The 25,264-nt window shown below is 38.5% G+C and overlaps 1 protein-coding gene across 1 annotated transcript in view; it reads right to left on the bottom strand.

Moving 5' to 3' along the window:
* The window catches only part of TOPAZ1 (testis and ovary specific PAZ domain containing 1), a 40,684-nt gene extending 19,681 nt beyond the window's left edge, over positions 1–21,003 (bottom strand). The window contains exons 1-8 of the mRNA XM_030010549.1: positions 19,514–21,003; positions 16,685–19,148; positions 11,368–11,435; positions 8,850–8,980; positions 6,805–6,866; positions 4,335–4,447; positions 1,380–1,465; positions 555–692 (exon numbers count right to left, since the gene is read on the bottom strand). Coding sequence (XP_029866409.1) covers positions 555–692; positions 1,380–1,465; positions 4,335–4,447; positions 6,805–6,866; positions 8,850–8,980; positions 11,368–11,435; positions 16,685–19,148; positions 19,514–20,687 — 4,236 coding nt within the window. The 5' untranslated portion in view covers positions 20,688–21,003. The remainder of the gene's footprint in view (positions 1–554; positions 693–1,379; positions 1,466–4,334; positions 4,448–6,804; positions 6,867–8,849; positions 8,981–11,367; positions 11,436–16,684; positions 19,149–19,513) is intronic.
* Between the last annotated feature and the right edge of the window lie 4,261 nt (positions 21,004–25,264).

Below are 25,264 nucleotides of genomic sequence, written 5' to 3'. Positions count from 1 at the left end.
ACAGTTCTTAGAAGTATTACAGACTCATAATTTCTTTGTTAAATGGTTTGAAAACTCATCTACTTTGCCCACCACTGGAAAAGTATTTTTGCTTGCAAATATTATGAGAATTGTTGCTCCATTTAAGGACATTACAGCATCTTTAAATAAACATGCCCCTGTTGCACAAAACTTGCAGGAAGTAATATACCACAGATGGCATTGCAATTTAAGAATACATATGAAGTCTGGGTTTGCTTACAGGTCTCTGATGCTTGGGATAAAAATGTCTCAGAATCTCCCCATTCTATTACTCTATATTCATACAGCCTAATAATTGCTCTTTTTGCTGATGTCTGTTCTCTTAAAAAGTCTACTAGTTCAAAATTCTACCATTTTTTAAAAAAGAACTTTAAAAGACCTTTAGAGGAAGAATTTCTGAACATTTTTTTTTGATCCATCAATCTCTGAAATTTACTGCCTTTCCATATATATATGAATAAAAGAGATGTCATTTTGCATTTAAGAAGTGTTCACACTTACAATCTGTTCCTTTGTTCAATAAATCTCTTTACCTTTTCATCCCCTTGTTCAGGAACATGCCAAAACCAACATTTTGCTCTTTCACACCCACGCAAAGTCATGAAATAAAATCTGCAATATTTACGGGGCAACTCAATCATCTCCAGGATCCGCTGGACTGAATAAGAAGCCTAAAATAAAATGAAATTAAAAGAAGCAGAAAAAAACCAACAGGTAATGTTTTTTGAAAGCAAACAGGCTCATTTTTCTGAGAATTTAAAAATATCTACATATTATAAACAAAAGCAAAAAATATGTGATCTACAACTAAACCTTTGAAACAACCCTCATCTCTATACTGTATTTGCAGCATTTCAAAGCAGACCAAGATCAGTCCCTTGCCATGTCATATTAGTGTCTAACACAACAAAAATCTGTCTTGAAGACCACAGAGAGAATGCAAGAACTGCTAAATGAGACGGACAATGAGTAGAGAGGAGGAAGAAAGGTGACAAACTCCTGCACGGCTCTGGGTAACAGTCTGAGAATTCTGGGGCATCAATTTCCTTTACGCTTTTTTAGTGCCCAGCACAATGGATAATGCTGTCTTAAACATGTGAAACCATGTCTGCTTTTCAGTTCTACAAAAACAATAAAGCAAAAAGCATTATTTGATTTTGCTTAAGCTGTAAATAGAAATCAACAAAGTTCCACTGTAATAGCTGTCTCCTCACCATTGATTTTGTTCTCAGAAATTGTATTTACTCAGTGATAACATCTTTAGAGGAGCAGAAACATGAATATGCATAGATTCATAATTTCTGACTAACAAAATTAGTGCCAAAGGATCAGAAATCATTAAAGATTTAACAACTCACAATTGCATTTTTTTCCATCTTCCATGGCTCAAAACCTCCAGAATTCTGCAATGGAAGTAAAGGACTTTTTCCTGAAAATCTGTAATCTAAAAATTAGAATGAGGGCAATAAATGGATCATGTAATAAAACGAATCATACTGAAACCACTCTCATTTATCTTATTTCCCTTTATATTTATAGTTCGTTCAAGTCATAGCAATGATTAATGAAAATTTGATTAATACAATCTAAAGCCAGTAATTTAAGTTTTCTAAATTATCCTAAAACTGAGACTTCACACAAACTTCAAGAGTAAGCACATTTAAATTAAAAGCTTCACTACTTTATCCAAGGTTTCTAATCTAATTTACAGAGATAAGAAAAGAAATGGAATAAAAATATCCAGAAGTTTTAATTTCAAGCGGACCCCCCCCACACACTTTATCAGTAATCTGCATTCCCACATCACTAGCTATGAATTTACACTATTTTTCCAGAACTGAAATAAAACCTTTGATGCTCTGTGTTTTAAGCAGTGCAATATCAAGCTTAAGCCCAATGTAAGTTACTGGTTTCTTAACCATGAAACTTAGGTTTAGAACTTCAATTACTACTGATAACAGATTTCCTTCTCTGAAAAATGAGTAATGTTAATGGAAGATAAAAGTTAAAATTTTCAACTCCATATCTAAAGAGAAATATGAGCTTTGGAATGCCTTGCTTTCTAGGGTTTCCATCTGGCCCCTTGAAAGAACTGGGTATTCAAAAGGCAGGGTGCTTAGCCGTTTCTGACAAACTATAGTTACTGAAGAGCATCCAATAATGACACAGGTTTGTCCCAGTTTCAGCTGGGACAGAGTTAACTGTCTTCCTAGTAGCTGGTACAGTGCTATGTTTTGAGTTCAGTATGCAAAGAACGTTGATAACACCGATGTTTTCAGTTGTTGCTAAGTAGTGTTTAGTCTAAAGTCAAGGATTTTTCAGCTTCTCATGCCCAGCCAGCGAGAAAGCTGGACGGGCACAAGAAGCTGGCACAGGACACAGCCAGGGCACCTGACCCAAACTGGCCAAAGGGGTATTCCATACCATGTGGTGTCCCATCTAGTTTAGGAACTGGGGAGTGGGGGCGGGGAATCGCCGCTCGGGGACTAGCTGGGTGTCGGTCGGCGGGTGGTGAGCAATTGCACTGCGCATCATTTGTACATTCCAATCCTTCTATTGTTGTTGTTATTTTATTAGTGTTATCATTATCATTATTAGTTTCTTCTTTTCTGTTCTATTAAACCGTTCTTATCTCAGCCCACGGGTTTTGCTTCTTTTCCCGATTTTCTCCCCCATCCCACTGGGTAGTGGGGGGAGTGAGTGAGCAGCTGCGTGGTGCTTTGCTGCTGGCTGGGGTTAAACCACGACAATGTTCTACTAGAGACTTGCACTAGGTACATGGTTCTTAATCTGCATGTCTTTCTAAACAGATAGGACTATCACAGGATAGGAAGGAGAAATGTAATGTAGAACAATTAAATACCTAAATGTTACGTACTATCACAGCTGCATAATTTTGTGCAGTGATGGTGGACAATTTGGTAAATTCAGGATTGGATAAATTTTGTGACAGGAAAAAGACTGAGAAAATGGTCAACCACTAGCTGCAGAAAAATGCCACTAGGAACTTGAGCTCAGAAGTCTTTCCTCCAGATTCTTGCCATCCCCACAGCACAGAATTTCTGACCAGCTCTTTTCAAGAGTTTGTACTCTCCCTGTTGACTGTATGTCAAATTTGTAGGGGAGCAGGCACTAAAATGAAATAGCCAATCCCGCCTGCACAGTTCTGAGGAAAATAAGGCTGGTTTGCCCTCTCCTAGCACAGAAACTCTTGCTTTGGCAGCCGTTTCAAATGATTTTAAGAAGATAGATTTAGAAGAACTCTTCAGAAGGTGTATACACTTTTAAGGCCAAAGAGGTGAGCAACTTCAAACTACTGTAGTCTAGAGACGTATTTCGCAGTTGCTTTTTATAGCAGCTATGTTTCTTGCACTTCCTGAAAATATTGTTAAATGACTTGGTGGTAAAATCATTCTGCAAGCTCAGACTGGCAGTACAATTTGAAACTAAGCAAGAACCTGTGCCACTGATCTCAATTCAGGAAATCCATGCTTATAAACATCCATATTAACCAATAACTGTAAAAATATTAATTCCTGAAACAGCTGTTGCAAAGAAACAGAATGCAGTATCTATCCATAAGTAATCAATTCCTGTTTTTGCTGTATCTTGTACGCCAAAAAAACCTATGCATTTATATAAGGCTAAATGTCAGAGTTGTTACGTGCAAAGAAAAAGAGAAGGAAACTTTGACTACAGTTCCATTACATTATGATTTTGCTGGTGGTAGAGACACTTATGAGGTACCTGTCCCAGGTGTGACATATACCAGGTCAAAACAAAGTGCTGCTTTTTAAATCCAGATAATTTCCTTGATCCAGTCTAGTGAATGCCTCACAAACATTTGACTTGGCATAAACAAAAAAGTTCTGACTTTCGGCAAGGTAGGAAGTCCCTTAGCCAAGTTTTGCCGACAGGTAACAACCAACCAAGAAAATCTGCAGTCACATTCTCTGACCACAAATAAAGAAAAACAAGTTACTTGCCAATAACATGGCTTAAACACAATGTGTCAAAATACTAAGAATGCAGGCATTGTTGTACCATTGAAGTATCCGAGAACCATAAATACCAAGATAGAATGATTGCTATTTGACCCTACCAAATAGGATTCTGCTAAAAAACCCCACCCAACCCCAAAACCCTCACTAACCTATCACATGAGAGCTTGCATTTTTGCTTCTGTGTATGCAAACTAAAACAAATTCCAGCCAATGCCTTCAGGAATTGAAGAAATTCCTTAAGATTTTATAGGTAAATAAAACAAACGTAAAAATAAATTCTGGAGGGTTCACCAATACAGCATACAATACCATTTGTCCGGGGTTTCATCACTGTAGCTTCACTGAGGGCATTTACTTTCGGGGCATGCAATGGCAATCCTGATAGCAATTCACAGTTCACAAGATCTTTGTATATACAGTCACTGTTGAGTATTAAAAAACAAAAATTTGTTTAACTAAATTAAACAGGTACTTCTCCCATATACTAAACACCTAAAAAGGGAGATAAAGTGTATAAAAGATGAGAGTTTCAACAATTTACACAACATTTGAAAACTTGCTGTAAATTTAAAGAGCTAGCAGTCCCAACAACTTTACTTTCATTACTCTCATTGCCTGGTCCAATCTGATTATGATTTTAGTTGAGATTATTCTGTCCTAAAGTGTAACTATATGAAATTCAATAAATAAGTAGAAAAGCCACCTGTGAACCACTTCTATTTTTTTTCCACTATGCTGACAGGTAGACTGAGACGATTTCTGTCACCTCTGAAAAAGCATCTACTTTTCAGTAGTCTGTTATGTAGTATCTGCCAGAGAAGTAATCCTCAAAGCTTTTGAAATTACATTTGTAGAGCCAACTGTTTTCTTGCATAATAACTGACTCTACTTGGCAAAAGAGTCAGGTGATTTCAAAGGGAACTCCAATTAAAGACTGTTCTGCCTTTAACTATTCCCAAATATGTACATTCCAGATACTTAAGCTACTAAAATGTGATGTTTTCACACATCACACAAAATAAGCTACAAATATTGCTAGCAAAATACTTAGTGATCTCTTTCTTATTTGTAAATAAAGCCACAGAAAAAAATAATCCCCTTTTATGAGATCTTTCTCCCCTCCCCCCTTCAATTAAGAATCTAAGTTCAGTACAAAGGACATTTCAGCCTGCTTGCTGTTTGGAGACAGAAATAGACTTGCTATCCCCTATGAGGGGCACATTCTAGCTATTTAGTACTTCTCATAGCCAGGATAATTCAAATCCTTCCTAAATTGCAGGCTGTTTTTAATACAGTTTGAAATAAAAATGCTACAGCAAATAAGAATAACTTCTAGCTAATAAACCCAAATTCCTCAATATCAATCTTCGGTTTTATTCTAGTCAATGTATTGTATTGGTCTCCAGAGAAAAAAAGTCTGCAGATCTAGTTACTCAGAATTTTCAAATTACCATGTAGAATTTTTTTATGCTTTGTGATGCCAGCCTCAGATCTGACACAACAGGATTTTCATAGCAGCTTATCTTCAGGATAACAAATCTCAGCTCTCTTTTTAATCTAGACATGAAACTACACACAATTTTGCCAGAAACTGTAAACTATATAGCTCTACAACAAATTTCTTTTTTTAAGTAACAGCACCACTAGAAGGAGAGTTTGCTAAATAAGAACAGTAACTATGTTTTCTTCTATATGAAACTTTGCAATTGTAACATTTTTGAGTAAATTAGAGAAAACAGTCTGAGTCCAAATGAAGGAATAAATGCCTCTTCTCTAACTGCAGAGTGTGCTGCATTTCAACTAAGGAAGTGAAGTAATGCAGTATTACTTGCACATATTTTATCCAGCATAATCTACTTATTCTAGAGCATAAAGAACTATTTATGCTACTAAGGTAAATTTAAATGGGTATTTTACCAGAAGGAGGAGCTTGGAGCTTTCTAGTTGATTAATGAAAAGATGTAATATTCTCCATTTAACGGACTTCTGGTGCACTTGAAGTCTGTCACAGAACTGTGACTGGTGCTAGAAAAAAGCAACCCCTTCTTCTATGCCAGCTAAGGTTTCCTGATTATTGCGAAAATGACTCTGAAATATCTGTTATTTCTCTTCTAATTACTTAAGTATTCCATCAGTTAAGTATACTTTTTCTACAAAGTCTTATTCTGCTTCATGTGTGGGCTGATGTTGAATGGAAGTTTCTTAGTCTGACACTTGAAGTCATATGTACTATAAACACTGTAAGCATAGCTTAAAGCTAGCAGAACAGTAAAGCACATGCTTAGCTCCACATGCCACGTTTTTAAGTGCCTTTTTCTACTGCTGTTCAAGTATTTGTCAGCCTGAATTTGAATGAGATCTTTCACTTCTTTTATCAGTTTAGAAAGTCCCAAGAGGCAGAAAAGAAAGCTGAAAGTTTCATTGATATTTTTTTTTTTTTTTTTAAAGTTCTGGTAACTGCTATTGCAGCTGGAAATGTATCTTATGCTATACTCACATTGAGATGCCAAGGTGAGACACAGGCATAAAGTGGATATATTTCATCATCAGCCAGAGGACAAAATAACCTCTATTGTCCTGTCAGGCTATGACTATACTTGTCTTGTACTTGCACAGTGAAATTATATTATTTCACATACTTATTTTCTTAATCACATAGTCACAATAACATAGAAAAATTGAATTAAAATGCTGATGGTGTTTCAGTAAAGACATCACATTTCATTAGTACAGTAACTGGGGAACATCACAGGTTGCATGAAGGACACAGTATATATACCTTTTTTCAGCTTCACCCTTTTTTTCTTGTTTAACATCAGGCACTCCATCTGCAAACCTGGACTGTGAAGATATTTAAAATGTACTTTCAGATACAGCAAAGCACTACTAAGCCTGTTACACTTTACACTACAGACTTAAAACTGTTAGTGGTTGTTGGAAGGTGTGATAATAGTCTTGACTGTAAAAACTGTAATTTGGATGGCAGGGTTACTCTTATACCATCTTTTTAAATGGACACACTGCCATTATATTGTGATCTTTAAAACGGTGATTTTTAATTGGAAAAAAAGGTAACATGATTGTCTTCACTTCTCTTTGCTCCCACTGATAATCCCAGCAATTTTTAGACCCACTGTCCAATTTTAACTGCGCCTGACAGATGCGTAGAAACCCACAAAAGACATTCCATCAAGTTCAATGAAAATTTAAAGCTGTATTGAGGAGAAATCTAAGGCTTCTGCTCAGCTGTGCACCATGGTGTGTACGTAAAAAGTCCCCAAAGATATGGAGAAAAAAGACAGCACCTAACATATTTGGGGATGAGAATTTAAAGGACTGATATAGAACAAAGTCATGGAATCCTGGCTTTGTGAGTAATTTGAACTTCACATTATATCACAGATTTATGATAGCCAAAGAATTAGAGATGGATATGCTCTCATCAGACTTCCAAACTTCATTTTACCAGTTCCCCAAATATTTCTCCATGGTCTCTCACATCATTATTAGTTGGAAAAGCCATCAAAAAAACCAAACGCCCAAAATCATCCCAAATGGTAGATACTTGCAACATGTGTTCTGCCATTCCACTCCCTCCCCAGGTCTGCACAGCTAGTTTTCCATCCACATACAGGAATAGGTTTAGGGCTGTAGCATGTATTTTATGGTATAAGTTTGGTTAAGTTTGAAGTTTGGGTGAGATTAGTTATACATATTTACTGTTGTCCAACACAGCAAAGAAAAGCAAACATTAGGACACTGATTTTATAAAGCTACAACACTACAAAGTAGTCCAACTCAGATTGACCTGGCAATATTGCAACAAGTATCACACCTCCAGCAACCTATATGATTTGAGAGACCCTTTTATCTTCTCTAAGTAGTCAGGGAACAAAATGGCACTGTTCACTTTACAAATCAGATGTTAGCAGCCCCAATTCCATTGCTAAAGGAAATGTTTCTATTCTGCTTTTAAATAATGATTTTGCCAAGGAAACTGATTCCCTACTGTTTGATTAACTTATCAATTACCTACCAGTTTTTAGCCATGTGAATTTTACAGTTTAACTTATCCAGTTAAAACCATTATCCACTCTTGAAGTAGTGGAAAATAGTAAATGCTATCAGCAGCTATGTCTGAGTGGCAGTGAGGTGTAAATTTCAATCCATTATCAAAGAAGTAAATAGTATAAAACTTCAAGTCTTAGAAGACCTAGACTTACTATCTAGAGGAAGGAGGACAGAGAGAGTAGAAAGGTCAGATAAAGTCAGTGAGCATGAAAATGGCTTAACGTTCCCTCTGAACTGCCAGGAAGTCAGTAAGTTAATGTAATGGCCCTTCTGCCCAAGTAATGAGCCACAGAATGATCCTCCTGGGATGCATGATGGCTGTGCAGCTCCCCAACTTTCCAACACCACCCCATCCTTCTGAGACTGTGTGGTTACAAGCACTTAATACCGACTTTTAAAACTAGATGTGTTATGTAAAAATGTCACATACGCACAGTAGTACACTTAGGTATTCACTGGAACAGTAATTTTCATACAGTTGGAAATACAGAGTTACTGTAAGAACTGATATAAAAATATTTTAATTCATGTTCAAATATGAAATGAAACATTAGCGGCAAGGGAAAAAAACCAAGTTCTGTCAAGCAAAACTTAGGCTGTCAATAGTGCAGTAATCTATGAAACGCTAATATTCTTTTTATTACAGGAAACTGAAAATTTTGTTGACAAAACAGCATTAGTAATTAAAATTATCCAACTATATAGACTAATTTCTTAAACTATTTAGTGACAGAAAGCATGATTTCTCAGTACCTTTTCATTCACGTCAAAACTCTTTAAAAGTTCATCTAGTTCTCTCAGTTGCCCATCTTCAAGAAAGTCTTCAGTAACACCTCCCAAAGGACTGCTTCCTCTGGAGGAGTTGTGGGTTTTAATATCTTTAGCTGAAAATGTATAAACACATTACTTTATGTGTTTCCCATGCTACAAGACAACAAAGTTTTTATTTCCAAAATATTACAAAGCCTTAATACTAATGACATTTAAGAACTCATAGGACTTACTAAATGTGAAATTTATATGTAAAATTATTTCACCTTTAAAGCATGAACCATTTCAAATAAATATTAAACTGAATCTGCAATTAAAATTCTATCCAAACTGTATGTTCCGTAATAGTCCCCGTAGAACAGTACAACAGGTTTATTTATGTAATTCAATATTCTAGAAATAAATTCAGTTAAACTTTGTTATTAAAACAGAGCCAAAGATATGTATGGTAATTTGCTATGCAAATAAAGACTTAGTCTTTTCTGGAGAAGGAGGTAAGTTGATTGTAATGACATGATGCAACCCTGAACTAAATACAGATAGCTCTGAGAAACTCCAAATTCCTATAATACAGTAAACTCAATGAGAATGCAGTGTCAGGAAATTTCAACACCTTTTGCAGATGCCACAGGAAATGAACAGAACACCTGACTGGAGCTTTCTGAAGCAGCTGTTTATGTACAAGAGAACAGCTCTGCATAGAAAAGAAACTCACTATTTCATTGGATCACATGAATGAATTTTCAACTGCACTGTGTTGTCTAGATACAGGAAGAAAGAATCAGATTATGATTGGAAAGGCTTTTATCTTATAGTCACTGGTGTCCGTAACATCATCAGTACAAGACACATCTCCTTGAAGACAATGTACACAAGATTTCCACTTGAAAGGTGAAGAGGATTGATGTCATCCAGAACACCTTAACTGTAGTATTTGTCGCCCTTCTTAGACTGTGAAGCCACTGAGATGACCAGACATGACCTCACTACATAACACAAGACACCAAAGCAGTAATACGTATTTCTAAATAAATACATAAATTGTCAGTAATTACCAAAACCAGGCACCTTTCTTGATCTGTACAGATCTTTTTAAAAAGTCATACAATCAAACGTAAGTTACCATGTGCATATTAATCTAAGAGCGTGATGTGATCCTAAGCTTCTCAGATCTGGGAAGAAGGACGTACTTAAACCTTTTTCTTTATTTTAAGCACCACAAAAAGACCCAAAGACTTTTAGCCTCAAACTTCATTAGAACATGAAGTATAACAAGAAACAGTCTAAGAAAATGCAGAAGTTACTAAATAGTACAGGACTTGTTCCCAGGTTTGGCTGCAGTCACCTCAGTACGGCAGATGCCATGGCACAGGCCCCTCTGGCTCTTTACATCACCAGAGCCCTAACTGTGTACTTACTCCCTATTCCTCCTCAGGGAACTTATGTCTATTTCTTGGTGTCTGAGCTCTTAAACCCTCATTACCTTTTATTCTGCCTTCTAATCACTGAAGCCTGAAACTCTCTCCCGCAAATAGTCACTATTCAATCCTTTTTCTCCAGGAGGCTACATCTGTCCAAACCACTCACTCTACACGAACACAACATATTAATATGAAAAAACAGCACAAGAGCTACTGTCACAGACACTTTTCAAGCCTGCAACAAAATCAATACATAATGGCAGAGTGTCAGATTAACAGCAAGCTGACAAACTGACAGCAGAAAGGGAAACACCAAGAACCTTCAAAACCAGCCTCAGCACTCTGTGCCTTCTCCAGTGTGTCAGTAATGGACTTCTGTTTAAAGTCAAAATCCTGTTTCTCCAACCTAAGAGAAACTTCCACATCAGACGTACCATGCATAGTAGGTCTGTATGCAAGCTGTAGAAAACTGAACAAATCACATTCAGATGCTGCCTAGTTGGGACTGTTCTGCTTAAAATAGGAAGAAAAAAACATTAAGTCGGAAGTATCCTTCTCTAAAAAAAAATAAGCATTCTTAAAAACCAAAACAGTTTGTCAAAGCAATGGGCATAGCATCTGCAAAAAGCAGAAGTACAACCTGGAAAAAAAACTATTGTAAAATTCTGTCTGCTGATGAACACAAGAGAACAACCAAGTGACATTATGAGTCAGACTCCAAAGCAGTATCACAGTACTCGGTGTCTTACTATCACCTCATCAACTAACAGAATTCCTTGCCTTGTATCAGAGAGATGTCAAAAAACCCAAAACCAAAACAAAAAAAACCCCCAGTACTACCAACAGACAAGTACAACAGAGAAGTAGATGTTCCCTATAAGGCTCAAGTTTGTACCATTTCAAAAGACATCCATTTTATATGCATTAGGAAACAAATCGCTGTTACAATAAAAAGTATTACTGAACTGACAACTTCTCATTTTATGTAGAAAGTAGAAAGCCTAGGTTTTCCCACTGAACATCTTTGTGGTTACTTTCTTCTCTTGATCACACATTCAAAAATCTCCAAAGACTCTTACCTTTCAGCACCCAATCACAGGAATTTTCAGTATCATTTGACATTCCAGATTCTTGTATGGTAATGTGTCTGTTTTGAATAAAAAGTGTATTTAAGATTTCCATCTTGCACAAAAGCAGGATTAATCTAACCAGTTACATAATATTAAAGTTCTCAGTAATACTTTTAGCTATGGACAGAATCCTTACATACAACACACTGTTCTAAGACTGTTCTTAATTCTTCTTTTGGCTTTCTTATGTCCATCCCTACAGATACAGACCTAAACAAAATAAGTAAACCCAAGATATTTCAAATCCCAAAATTCATCAGTAAATGCTCATTATCTCAATTCACCTTTGCCTAAAATACTGAGAAGGGAAAATCTCTGTACAGCAAATTATGGAAATACTGTGCTAATGAGCCAATTCATCAGTTTCTACAAAATGTGATTTATAGTAATTTTATATTCAAGACGATTTGCATAAAAATGAATCTCAAAAGAGAGTAACAAAAACATTTGTTCATAGAAAGATACTTCACCTCTTTTAAAGATAAGTTGGGAAAAAAATAAATATTTCTCCTTATAAAAGCTCAGAAGGTAAAAATACATATTAAAATATTATATATAGAATATATAAATCAACAATGTCATCACCAAAGATTTTGGAAGCTCACACCTGGTGAATGACACCACATATAATGACAGCAAGCTGCCTAGTAAAATGGAACGATGAAAATTTGCAACAACCTAGTGGAAATTAAAGTTCCCCAGCATGTGTAACTTGGAATTATACAAACGTTCAGGCACAGGTATCTATGTATATACGCGAGATACATTAAGAAGCAGAGTTTAATAAGTTATAGCAAGTTTGCAGAGATGAGAGGGATTTTTATTAGAGGCAGGCTCTCTGTAGGCTCATTTCCGCTCTCCCCAACATTTTATGTGAAATGCAAAGTTTGAGTGATTTTGCCTACAACAACAATTGACCTTCTTTTTTTGTAAAACTGCAGTGCAGACAGTTCCAGAAAGCTGTCATCTTCATAAACATTGCTTAAAACTGAAAATATTTAACAGCATGAAGAGACTGAAATCTTCATGTTCAGGTCAAAAGCCACTTCCAAATCTTTACCAGATTCTGCTAATTGTGTAGTGTGAAATAGTTACAGAAACACTTTATAAGTTCTTGTAAAGAAGGTGCCTAAAACACATACAGAAAACTACATTTATTACAGTACTTGGCATTTGCTCACCAGCTGACAAGTCTAGGAGCAGTGACACGAACCAGAAGTCAGCCCATTTTAGAGATGTAGAAATGGAGACAGACTAGACCATCTCAGAACACAGGATGCTCTTGCATGCTGCTGCTAAGTTTAAACAAATCTCTCTTTACAGCACAAGTTACAGAAACCACAGTGTTCAGTTTGCTATTTTGGATATGAAAAATGGATTCAAGTTTAGGTTTTCTATTCAAAAGGAAAACAGTAAAATACAGAAGTCTCCTAAGAGCAAGAATGGCTGCTGATGCGCTTTCAAAGGTATCCACTGAACCTACTAATTCTGTTGGGATGAAAAGACATACTGGATGCCACTTAAGAATAAATGTCTAGATACCCTACATGAGAGGAAAGAATGATGACTGATTAAAAAACCTGCACTGTTGGGAGTCACATAAGGGTAGGCAATAGAAAATGGCAAACAGAAGTGAATGTGAAAACTGAGTTTCACTGCCCCACTCAGGCTGCAGGGCCAGAATCCTTTCCTGATGACTGGCAGTTAATGCCTGGAAGTGACCAGCACTCTTCTTAAAACGCAACCACCAGAGGAGTAACCAGTCCTACTTATCCTAAAGGTCAGAGCATGCTAACTGAATCAAACCATTCAGGACATACACATGCAGAGCCTTTTCTGAATCTTCCTGGGGATTAAGAGACAGTACCTGCTTGTCCTACTTAAATCTACTTGTTCAGAGACATCAGTTCTGGGCACATGCACAAGCACAATTACAGTAGTTAGGAAACTTTAAGTTAGAGATGTGTAGCAATGTTAGGTGCCTCTTTGGTTGTTGGGTGCTTTGTTAGTTTGCTTAAAAAAACCCAACCAACCAACCAAAGAAAAAAGCCTTATTTGAATTTTGGACCTCAATCACTGTTGTGACCTGTATGTTCTGCTTTTGAAGGACACGTGCTCTCATTATCTGAAATTTGGAAGCCAAAAATTATTATCCTTGAATTTTCATAACTAAAAATACCCCTCCAGCTTTTAAGGTCACAAACAAAGATGAAAAGTGTCATTGGCTAAACACATCTTGTGTTTAAATTCAAAGCTCAAACAAAATGGATCCACAGTGGCTAACAGTTACACATCCACAGTGGCTAAGAGTTGCTACTGAACACTTGTCAGTTACTCAGTCAACCTGGTACATCCTTCACACAGTTTCAGTGCTTTGGTTTCACAATGAAACTTGAATAAAAAGTATTACTTCATTATAGCAACTGTCATTTTGACAAGCTGCTAGATCTCAGACTTTTGTAGCTGGAAGAACACCACAAATTAAGGCACCAATCGTTTCCTTTACAATTACAATTTAAATGCTATTAAACTCTTAAGTAACACTCAACACATTTTAAAAAGCTTTTTAACAACCCAGCTATACTTTCAGAATAACTTGCTGCTAGCAGAAATACAGTTCTTACTGCTCCATTCCAATGCCAGACTAAAATATCAGTACACAAGAAGTAACGTACTGAAGTCCATCCCCATGCATACATGCACTAAAATAGTTTTAGCAAAGATCCAGATTCTATCATCATCTGCCTGCTCTTACTAATCTGAAGGGAAATCATAACAAAAGCTATACACTGATACAGTTAAAACATTCAGCAACAACCACCATGTGCAGGCATTAAGTGCTTGAATTACTCTTCTACCTAAAATCACCTAGATTACATTCATCTAGAGTGTAATGGCTAACATTAACCAAATATTAAACAAAACATGCATATAAATTAATATTTATACAAGTTAGAGATAGTTTACAGTAGCACAGTTCTGACTCGCTGTTCTACGTGGACAGACTAAAGTGGCATTACAAACTAATACTGCAATGAAGCAAAACTGAGTATACATAAAATAAGAAGCCAAACAAGAGAACATTGACAATACTCTAGAATATCTCTAAAGAAAAAAAAAAGACATTAACAGAAACAATATTTGATTTTAAAATACGTAGTATGATGTGAGCGTAACTCTACCAGCATAATCACCTTTTTGGGTTGGCCAAACAAAGTTGAAGTCCCAGCTGTATCTGGTAAATACTAACAAAATAAAAACCAACAGTATGAACTAGCCATTATCTGGTATTATCTGGTGATATCATAAGCTACCTGATAAAACTGTGGTAAGGTCTATTGCCTTATTTTAATATTCTCATATTCAGTTCATAAGTATGCTCCTGACTGTTACCATGTATGATTAGTCACCGTCTAATGATTTTTGCATCAAACTATGGAAGGTAAAAAGCAAACCCAGACAATTTTGCTTGCTTCTTTAGTAAATTAAGGGGAAATTCTAAGAAATAAGAACCATGCATTTTTGTTTTCCTTGGCTGATGGCAAGCAAATTCAGTAGATACCAGGAAGAAAGTTGAAATATGACTTCAAACAAGTTCAGTTTTCATCTATCTAATGGTTGTGATAAATGTTACTCTAACTCAATGTCATTACTAATTAAAGGGAATATTTGTCCTCCCTACAGAGTACTTACAGGATCCAATAAAATTTTCAGTTAGTATTTATGTAAATAACAAACTTTACTACCATAACCAACACATAAGTGTAAAGGGCTCAGAAGTTCTGGTCTTCCACTCTGGGCAACAGCTGTCTGGACTGTCAGCTAGAAACTGTCTCTGAAGAGCCACTATTACCCTGGGGTAATATACACTGAATACTCACTCTGTTAAACAGTGTATATAAGATATAATACACACTGTACACAAAATGAATACTCATTCTAATAAACTTACTATGATACAGCCTAGCTGCTTCTTAAGAAGTTGGATGCTCCTACTAAAGACTTGCCCTGTTCTCCAGAGGCTTGTTTTGGCAGAAGTTTTATTCTATTAACATCTGAAAGTTTTATATTCTCATGTCTAAAAAACTGTTCAGCACCTTAGCAAAGATTCCTTCCTCTTGCACACTGGTTAATGAAGAAGAAAGGATAAGGAGAGCGAAGAGTAAAAAAAAAAAGAATGCAGTTATAAGATGGTCCAATGTTGAAAATAATTAAAACATTATTTAAAATAAGGATAACATAAAGCCACACAGAAAGAGCAGAGGAAGAAAATTAAAACACTCCTCCCAATAAAAAACCCTAATCTTCAGAGGAAAATCTTGTACTATCTCTACCTAAGCTTTATGTTTTATTCGTAAGCTAAAAAGTTTAATCTTAAAACTCATTTATTGAACACAAGTATCGAATCTTAGAGAGTAAACAGACTAGACAGTTGATGAGTTCCATCTATCCCACGAAGGCCTACTACCTCTTTCACAAAAGCTTGTTTCTACTTTAAACTTCTCTTCCCCCTTCAGTGACTTTTATCATCTCAAAACCCAGAAAAACATAAATGCCTAATAATTTACACCAGGAACATGCTGAATGAAGATGCAAGATCATAAACATCTACAACGTGTTAGTCAAATTACAGATTTGAAAACTATTCACATGTCTGGGGATAGCAGAAAAGCAGGGAAAGAGAATGGCAGAATGGAATACTACTGTAGAGATAACCATTTACTCATACAGATCCAGCAAAAGAATAAGCTACACCTAGAAAGCAAAAAGTATTTCTAAGTATTATCACAGAATCATAGAATGGTTTGGGCTGGAAGGGACCTTAAAGATCATCTAGTTCCAACCCCCTTGCCATGGGCAGGGACCCCTTCCACTAGACCAGGTTGCTCACTTTACAACTAAAAACTACCCTTAGAGAGATATCTGCTATCTCAAATCAAGTCAGATACTTAAAAATATTAAGTTATTTATTAAGACTATTACTCTTAATTAGCCGTGTTGATACTTTTGTATTTTACTTCACTTGGTCTAAACCAGTTCTTCAGGACTATGTTTTCCTTTGATTCAGAGTTTATCCTAGTTCTTATGAAGAACAAATTAATTTATTTGCATTCAGCATACTGTCATACCTCAGTCAAATTCTGACAATTAACATCAACCCAGAAATTAGTGAAATTTGGTAAGGAAGCCTGACCACTACAACCAACGTATACTTTTATGAGAACAAAGTACTTAGGATTTGTAATAAAAAGAATGATATGCATACCTAAAATTATCCTCTACTGAATCTCCATTTTCTAAGGTAACAGGATACTCAGGCTTAAGATCCTGCTTTTCATCTTTAATGCAGGTGCTAGTACCGGATGCCTTCACAGGACAATTTTCACAGTCTGCAGGTGCGAGCTCCTCTTTGTTATTGGTTCCAAAAAGGTCAGGGTCATCCTGAATCACATCAATGACAAGAACATCTTCTTTGTAAGCTTCAAGAATATCTGGAAAATTTTGACTTTTGTGTTGTGAAAGATTCCCTCTTGATTTGCTATCATCATTTATTTCTAATGCAACAGGGTGGTCAACTGCATTCCAAGAATCATCAGGAAAATGAGATTTTAGTACACATTCAGTACCACGGAAATCAGGCACAGATGACTCTAGTTGTCCATCAAGAAAAGGATGTGGATATAAAGAAAAATGTTCAGGGAGCGCAGACATCTCATTTGAAATGTTTTCAGAGCTATCATGCTGAAAGTCCTTACTGTTGATCTCATCTGCTTTTTTCCTCATGGAAGCTGTAGACATAGCATCACTTGCAACAGGAAGAGGCTGCTGCTCGGAATTTACCAAAAAAGTCTCTTCACCTGTTTTCTGCCTCCTTGAAACACTAGTGCTGTCAAGAAGCTCTAGTGGACTACAGGATTTTCTTTCAAATGAACGGACAGATTCCAATTTCCTGGATTCAGGTTTGTTTCTGCATAAAGGAATTTTGAATTTTGTCAGGTTTCCAGTGTTTAATACTTTCATTAGCTTTAAATCAGAAAATGTCTGGTTCACTACTGATGCTTCACGGCTGAAGTTTATTCTGTTTCTGTTACTTGTAGATGTACCATTCTGGACTGTCACAGACAGGTTTCTTTTCATTACAGCTCCTTTATCTTTTTGTTTTGTTGTAAAATTCAAGGTTGCTTTAACTTCTTGCACATCATCATGGTTAAGCGCCACGGCACTTCTATCCATATTAAGTGGTAATTCCGCATTTTCATTGCTCTTTCTTGGTGTCTCATAAATATCCACAGAAGAGGATTCTGGTGTTTCAAGTGAAGTCAGACATTCAGCATTTGGATCTATTATTTTATGTGTAGATTCTTTGTTAACTTCTACCGATGATGTATGCAAATCCAACTGTCTCAAATTCCCAGTCACGGCACTGTCTGCTACAGCTTTAACACTGCTTTTATCAGAGGATTCCTCAAAGGCAGCCCTTAAAAGTCTTTTTTCTTCTGATATGGACCCATGATTTTTACGAACCCTTTCAGAAGTCCTGGCACAAGATTTGAAAGGCCAAACATTTTTACCAGTCATGGGTACTGCTCTTTGACAGGTAAACTGCTGCATTTTTTTATGAACTTTCTTCAATTTTTCATCTGTCTTGCTTCTGTGACAATTAGAAACATCATGGACCTCAGCTAGCACTCTCAGGCTACCTGAGGCAGCAGAATGATGTGCCACGCTGTCTGAATTTTCTCCTTTTGCTATTACAGAGAGCTCAGATGTCTTCTTAAAGCCATCTTCAAATGCAAGTAATTCGGTACTATTCTTTCTCCAGACTGATATAGTTTGTGCTTCATGACTATATCTTCCTGTATGAAGATTTGATGTATGATCACATGAAGCTGACAGAGTAATTTCTTTATGATTTAGTCCTAATTCTGCAAAGGAACTTGACATGGCAACTGCCGCTTCTGTTTGTAACTCAGACTTGCTGCATTCATTAGCCATGTCTGCGAAAATATTCTCTACTGCAGATTTCTCCGTGATTTTCATCTTTTTTCTAGGCTTTCTACCAATATTCCACTTTTTTCCCCTTAAACACTTATTGTTTTCACTCTGACAGCATGAAAAACACCCTTCTCCATTTTGAATTTTTTCTTTATTGAACAATAAACCATGTCTTATGGGCGATCTCTCATTTTGCATTCCATTACTGCTGCAATTCCTGTCACTCTGTTCTACAGTACCATGAGGAAAAACATGCTTTCTTTTATTCTGGGCTACATGGAAGAATCCACTTAATTTATAACTGCTGGTAGTTCCACTAGCTGAAAACTTCACAAATGTATTGATGTAACTACAGGCCTCTAATCTCACAAATGGATTCTTTTCTGTTGCACAGAGCAAGCCATTACAATGGTTCAGGGAATTTCTGCAACGTTCAGCATCACATTTTGCAGACACATTTCTCATTTCTTCAGCTGTAGTCACACTAAAACTTTGCAAGCACTTGATTTGATCAACTCTGGGTTTACTTTTTTTATACTGCACACCAGACTTTTTTGTTACAGGATGGCATACAAAGCTCTTGCTTTGAGTCCCACCTGAAGTAGCAACCATGAGAGATTTAGAGTAGTGAGGTTCCTTTTCCTTGGAATCTTCTGATCTGTTTCGATTTGTCTTAAGCTTCTTCACAGCCTGTGTACCAGGGTCCCACTCAATTGCTTTCCATTTTTCCTTTGCTGATTGAAAAACAAAGAAGAGTAATTATTGCAATATTTTATAAAGAGAGCAAAAAACATTCAAGGCTACAGAAGAACGTGGCACTGTATAAGGCTAAAACATTTCTGTAAAGCTAGCAGACCCTAGCTCTTATCTCTAGACTTCTTAAGTTAACTTAGCAGCCAGCCACACTAAGAGTCACTTTGAGATAGGATACAGGCCACTCTTTCCTGCCCCCATGACTCTGTCCCACACAGACACATCTGCAGAAGAAAAATTATCTTGTTTTTCCACTTTTTAATGAGGTCTTACCACAGCACCAGTCCCTTGTCCTGGAAGCCCAAATTCTGCACCTGTACTTCTACAATGGGGCACAAGTGCTTACCACTTTCCCCCAGGCTGTCTGCTCCTTTCTGAGGGTTTGAGCTCTGCTGCTCTTCTTTCATGCAACGCTTGTGCATTTTTCCTCTGGTTGTTGGTTGTTCTTGGAGACTTATGCCCTGTAGCTGCTGTGACATCAGTGCGTTTCTGTCCCTCTTCCTTAGAATCACAGCTCCTTTCTTGGACTCTCGATACTGTGTATGCAGTTCTAGCAAGGCAGATCTACCCCTCTCTTTGGGACCTTGTAGTTTTGCTTTCATCAAAGATGTACCGCCTTTCTTGCTCAAGCATCTCTTTCCTTTCTCCTCTGTCCCTGGCTTTCTTGATCCAATTAAAGAACACCCGTCCAACTTCTCTGGTGTATCTAGCTCTTCCTGAGGTTTTGGTTCAGACAAGGATTCCTGAATCCCCAAATTCTTCTTAAGACCTGGGACTTGCATCTTCAGCATCATTATGGAGTCAATGCTTTTTATTTCATCACATGTGCCCTTTCTGGGTTGCAGCTCCCCTGGTTCTGGCAAACAGGAAATGCCATGTCTCTCTGTGCTCTCAATTTCCTCTTCTGAGGATGGGATTTGTAATTTTATTTCCATAAAGGAATATCTGCCTTTTTTTCCTGAGCTCCCTGAACTCTCCTGGAAACCTGAGAGGTTCAGTCCTTCTGAGCTATGTTCTTTCCTTTCAATCCCTGCTGAGAGTTTATTTTGCAAAGTAGTTCCTGAGAAAAATAGCTGTTGACCTTGTCCTGTCCCTCTCCTTACAGTCTCTTCTCGGCAGGTTGCTGCAGCCATGGTCACTGTCTGCCAACCTTCACATACAGCAGTGTCTGAAATTGGCAGAGCTACAGCCTTGTTGCTTCTGACAGCCCTCCTGCACTGTATCCCCTTGGTTTTTTTACCTGGGAGTCTCTGGCTACTCTCACCTTGCTCCTTCTGCATGGGCACAAAAGGAGCAAACTGCTCACAGGAATTGCTGGGGAGCATGGCAGGTTGCAGACAGGAGGATAAGGGCTGCTCAGGTTTTCTCTTTGGTGCCAGGTGAGGACTCTGCTTGACTAACAACTTTTTCCCTGGCTCACGTCCCACCCCTGCACCCAGAGAGCTTGGGCTGGTGACCATCCCATCAGCTGACTTCACCTCGCTGGCAGTTACCACTTTCCCTGACCTTAACTGCGGCATCACAGGAGCCTAGAGACAGCAACAAAATCCACAAAATCCACTCACCAGCGCACCTTTAGCAGCACCCCAGCTAGCCCGGCACCCCAGGCAGGCAGAGGCCCGGCCAGGCGGGGAGCGCAACCTCCCTCAGGCCAGCGCCGCAGGGGTCACCCCGGGGGAGCCCAGCATGACAGAAAGCAAGCCCAGGCCGCCTGGGGAAAGCCCACGGCCACCAGCGAGCCCCCACCACAGCCCTCCCCCGGCCCAGAGCAGCCCCTCACCGCGGAGGGGGCAGGAGGAAGCAGCTCCGCACCTCCCCCGCCTCAAGGACCGCGCCGCGGCCGCCCATGCGACGCAGCCCGCCGCCTCCCTCCCGCGCAACCCTCCCTCTCCCCTCGCCCCGTCTGTCGTTCACCGATCCGTCCCTCGACGCTTCGTCTAAGCCCCGCCAGCGCCGCCTGCCCGCAACGAGCCGCTCGCAGAGAGAGGCGGGCGCCCGCCGCGGGGGGTAATGGCGGCGCGGCCAGTGGAGGAGCAGGGCGGGAGGCGCCGAGGGCGGCGTCGTGAGGGAGGCTCCGAGGCGGGCCCGTGCGCGGCCGACACTCACGGGCTGGAGGAGAGGAGGCGCCGGAGCCTCGCCCTGCTCGTCCCCTTGCCAGGTCAACGGTGCCGCCTTCATGGCGGAAACCCCTTTCCTGAGGCGTAGCCGAGCACGGGGGTGGCAAACGCTGCCCCTCTGGGCGGCGGAGCTCGGCCCGGCAGTGGCTTCTTGGTTTCGGCTGGGGAGCCTTCGTGCCACTCCCTTGTCGCCTAAAGCCCCGTGTCGCAGCGGCCACGGGGTGAGAGGCCGCCAGGCCGTGCCACGGCCGCAGCCACGGGCTCGGGGGTGGCCCAAGGTACTGGGGTCCCGTGTGGAACAACCAGACGCTGCAAAGTGCCAAATGGCGGCAAACGTTCAGCTTGCCCAGAGCTGAGAGTCGGGTAGACAAAACCCAGAGTGCCCGGCTCGCCGGTTTCTTCAGGTGTTTTACCCACCTGAATGAAGCAGCATTACGTCGTTTGCCACAGCACTTCAGAAGCTCTCTAAAATTGAGGGGTGATAATGCTTGGTTCCATAACTGTAGCTTATGTAAACTTTGTATTTCAAATAACGCAGTTTCTCAGGACTGAGTTAGGAAAAAATAGCTCAAATAGTTAGACTGTATAGTCAGAAAACAGCAAAAATTGGTGTTTGGGCTTCAAATGTGGTGATAGTTTCAACCCAAATGGAGGACACCAAAGCTTGAGGACCATTCACTGCATGATAATGTGAACAGATAGAAGTTAGCTTACAAAAACAATGTTGTACAAAGATTGAATCTAAATGGCGAGTGCTATGAAAATCATAAATGATTAAACTTAATAAGGTGATACTTTAATGCCAACAGTGCGATCAGCAAAGCCACACGTGGTTGGTAAATGACTGTGTCCTTACAAGCAGACTCCTTCTGTTCACAGGTGGTCTCTGAGGGATGAAGTGCCTTATTCAAATTCATTTCACCCTGACTTAGTACTTGGCGGTGTTCGCGTTTCATGCGTCCTAGTTTGAGACCCGTGCACAGAAATAAAGCTTTTTGTGCCACTATTTTCTGGAAGTGCAGTACTGTGGATGCAAAAGAGTAGTTGAAGAGTAAAGGCATATTTTACCATCTGACGTTGGCTCATTATGTGACCTTAGCTCATGTTACTCACTTTCTCTCTGTTTCTCTATCTATAGGTAGAGATAATACATTGCTGCCCAAATAAAGACAGAGAACACTGGATTTTCGGCTAAAGCTCTCCACAGATGAGGAAAGAACAGGCAGGCTGGGAAGCCGTTAACTTTCTTTTGCTTGTCATCTTCTTAGGTTGCATGTACGTGCTTAAGTACAACAAAAAAGTCAGTGAGCAGCTAACTAAAGCTAATCAAAGCAGAAAATACAGATTTCTTAGGCAGTTTCTCCCCTGGCTCAGTATTGTACTTCAGGTCCTTGGGACAGAAAGGACCCAATAAAAGGGAGTTAACTGCACAGCATTTATCATCGTCAGTGTTCTGCAAGGCTAGTATTACATAAAACATTCAGCTCTAGCAAAATTTAACCTTCTCCAGTTCAAATATAACCTTCTCCAGTGTGTAACGTAGTCTTTCAAGTTTGACAGCAAGACAAGAAAGAAAAAGATATGCCAAAAAGCAGTAGTAAAGGAAATCTAGAAGAACAGCATATGAATTATCTTACTGGTCTCCGGTATCATTTTCAAGATTTGAGTATTTAGTCAGTTATTTACAATGATGAGAACTCTGCTCAGACCAGATTTGTATGAAATAAATAAAAAATGTACTTGAAATGAATACTAATTAAAGACATTCTTTATGAAAGTCCTTTGAAAAATGGGCTAGAGCCTCAGAAAGGACATTTTAAAGCAGCTGTGGATTATGTTAAAAAAGAGATTGCATTCAGTTTACAATACTGCTAAAAAGAGGTAGTATAAACATTGTCTTGTAAAGTGGATCAATTTAATCGTCTTTTAAAAATACTTGAAAGAAGAGAGAATTTTAATACACAGACATATTATTTAAAGAAATTCTGTGTCAAGTGTTTATTAAAACTGTAGGTTATTAAAGTGGAAATAACTCTAAAAAATCATATAAACAGCTTAAGGGGGAAAAATGAGTTATTTTCACATTCCAACAACATTTGAATTAGTAATGCTACAAGGAAATGTTTAAACTTTATTTTAAAATTATATGTTGTTTGGAAATAAAGACAAATGCTTGTTTCTTTTGAGTTTTGTACGTCCTGTATCTCAATGCCATATCCAAATTTTAGAACTAATTCAGCTTTTGCTGATCTGTTGTTTTGTTTCACTGGTTTCTTGTTCATCCTAGACACTTAGACACAATAGAAATATGAGGTACCAAGTAAAAAGGGAATCCTGGTGCCTAAAAACATTTTTTTCCAGAATAATCAGTACACTTAGTGATGCCTGGCAATTTCCAAGAAGGAAAAAGGAGCTTGTGTGACTACATTTGTGTAAAGTCCATGAAATTACTATTTCTTTCTTCTCTCAGATGAGTGAGTGTGTGCGCTTAGCACCCCAGCTAATGTAGTTTACATTACTAGTGTGGAGAAATCGTGGCTGCAGATCTAACAATGATACATTTGAGTAACCTTCCAAAAGTTTTTGAAGGATTGAAATTTATAAACACATAAACCAGCTACATAGGTGAGCAAGTCATATAAATTTTTTACTGGGCTGTATTTCAGACTTTGCTAATACACTCACCTAGCAACAGGAATTAGTTCTTTTTTAGCTAGGGAACTGAAAAGAATTAACTTGAAAATGAATTGGGTTTTTTGTGAGGCAATGTGAAAAATGTCCCCCTGGACCACTTCTTTTTGCACTGCTTACATCTTCATGCTTGGCTGAGGGATAGATTTGTTATCTCTAGCAAACCGTAGTGGAAAGAGTTTGGCTGTGCTGTAATAACTGAGACTGAGCTCTGAAGAATATGCGTAGTCTGTTACATTCTTAAAATGCGCCAAATTAATCCCTTACGTAATACAACTAAAATAAAACAGGGAAGAGTTTTAGTCCAGTAGGTCTAAGAAAGTATCCTTTTTTAACCCCAAGGATTTATTTATTAACAGTTCTGAGCTATTGGTTTTGCAAAGGTAGCACCCAAAGATAGTAAACATAGATATGATTTTTAAGTAACTTCTTTATCCCCTGCCTTCTGTTCAAATACATGGATGTTTTGGAAGTAGGTGTATTGCTAATCTGTTGAACTAAGGCATTTTGTCTGAAGCCATTCATGTATATCCTTCTAAAACTGCCTTTGCTTTCCATTCCCAGGCACTTAATGCAGGAGCCACCTTTGACATGACATCTAATGACAATCATGCTAACTGCCCTTGTTAGGCTTGAGGTACAATGTACGCATTCAACTCATGTCCTTGGTAGCTCAGCTGTATAGGTGTTGATCCGTTTTATACTAACAGCTGTTTGTCTGCTTGTCTATCCTGACACTGCGAACTCTGTTAGACAGGGGCCAGTATGGTGCTGAGAGCAGAGGTACCTCAGTGGAAGTGTATGATCTGTTTTGTGAAGTAGCTGGGTGATTACACTACATGGCATCATGATGATAGACTAGGTGAATCCATTGAGTAGCTGGATATTTCAACCTTCATTTTGGTGTCTGTTTTTATTATAGGGCTGTACAGGGTAGATTAAAGTAACTTCGTTTTCCACCAGTTTAAAATGAGACATTGGAGGGAAAAGGACAGCTGGTGTATTTCATAATGAACCATCTGGCATTTCTTGGTAGTTCCTCTGATTCCTAATTTACTACTGAATTGTGACAGCGTGAAAATCAAAATTATTGATTGTGTGGAATCAGCGTTTCCCTCTGGCACATTTTGTGCTCCTTCAGTTTCTGTCAAAGGATGGTCATAGGAGGGATAAGGACCTCTCACATGGAGCTTTTCAAAGCTTGAAAGTCATCTATACCATTTGCCTTTTTTTTGGTAATCATGCCGCTTGATGTTTATTCTGGAAGACCAGCTTTCCAGATGATCCCA

The sequence above is a fragment of the Aquila chrysaetos genome, chromosome 3 (assembly GCF_900496995.4).
Source record: "Aquila chrysaetos chrysaetos chromosome 3, bAquChr1.4, whole genome shotgun sequence".
In the NCBI taxonomy this organism is placed as follows: domain Eukaryota; kingdom Metazoa; phylum Chordata; class Aves; order Accipitriformes; family Accipitridae; genus Aquila; species Aquila chrysaetos.
This window is presented reverse-complemented; position numbering and strand designations above follow the sequence as displayed.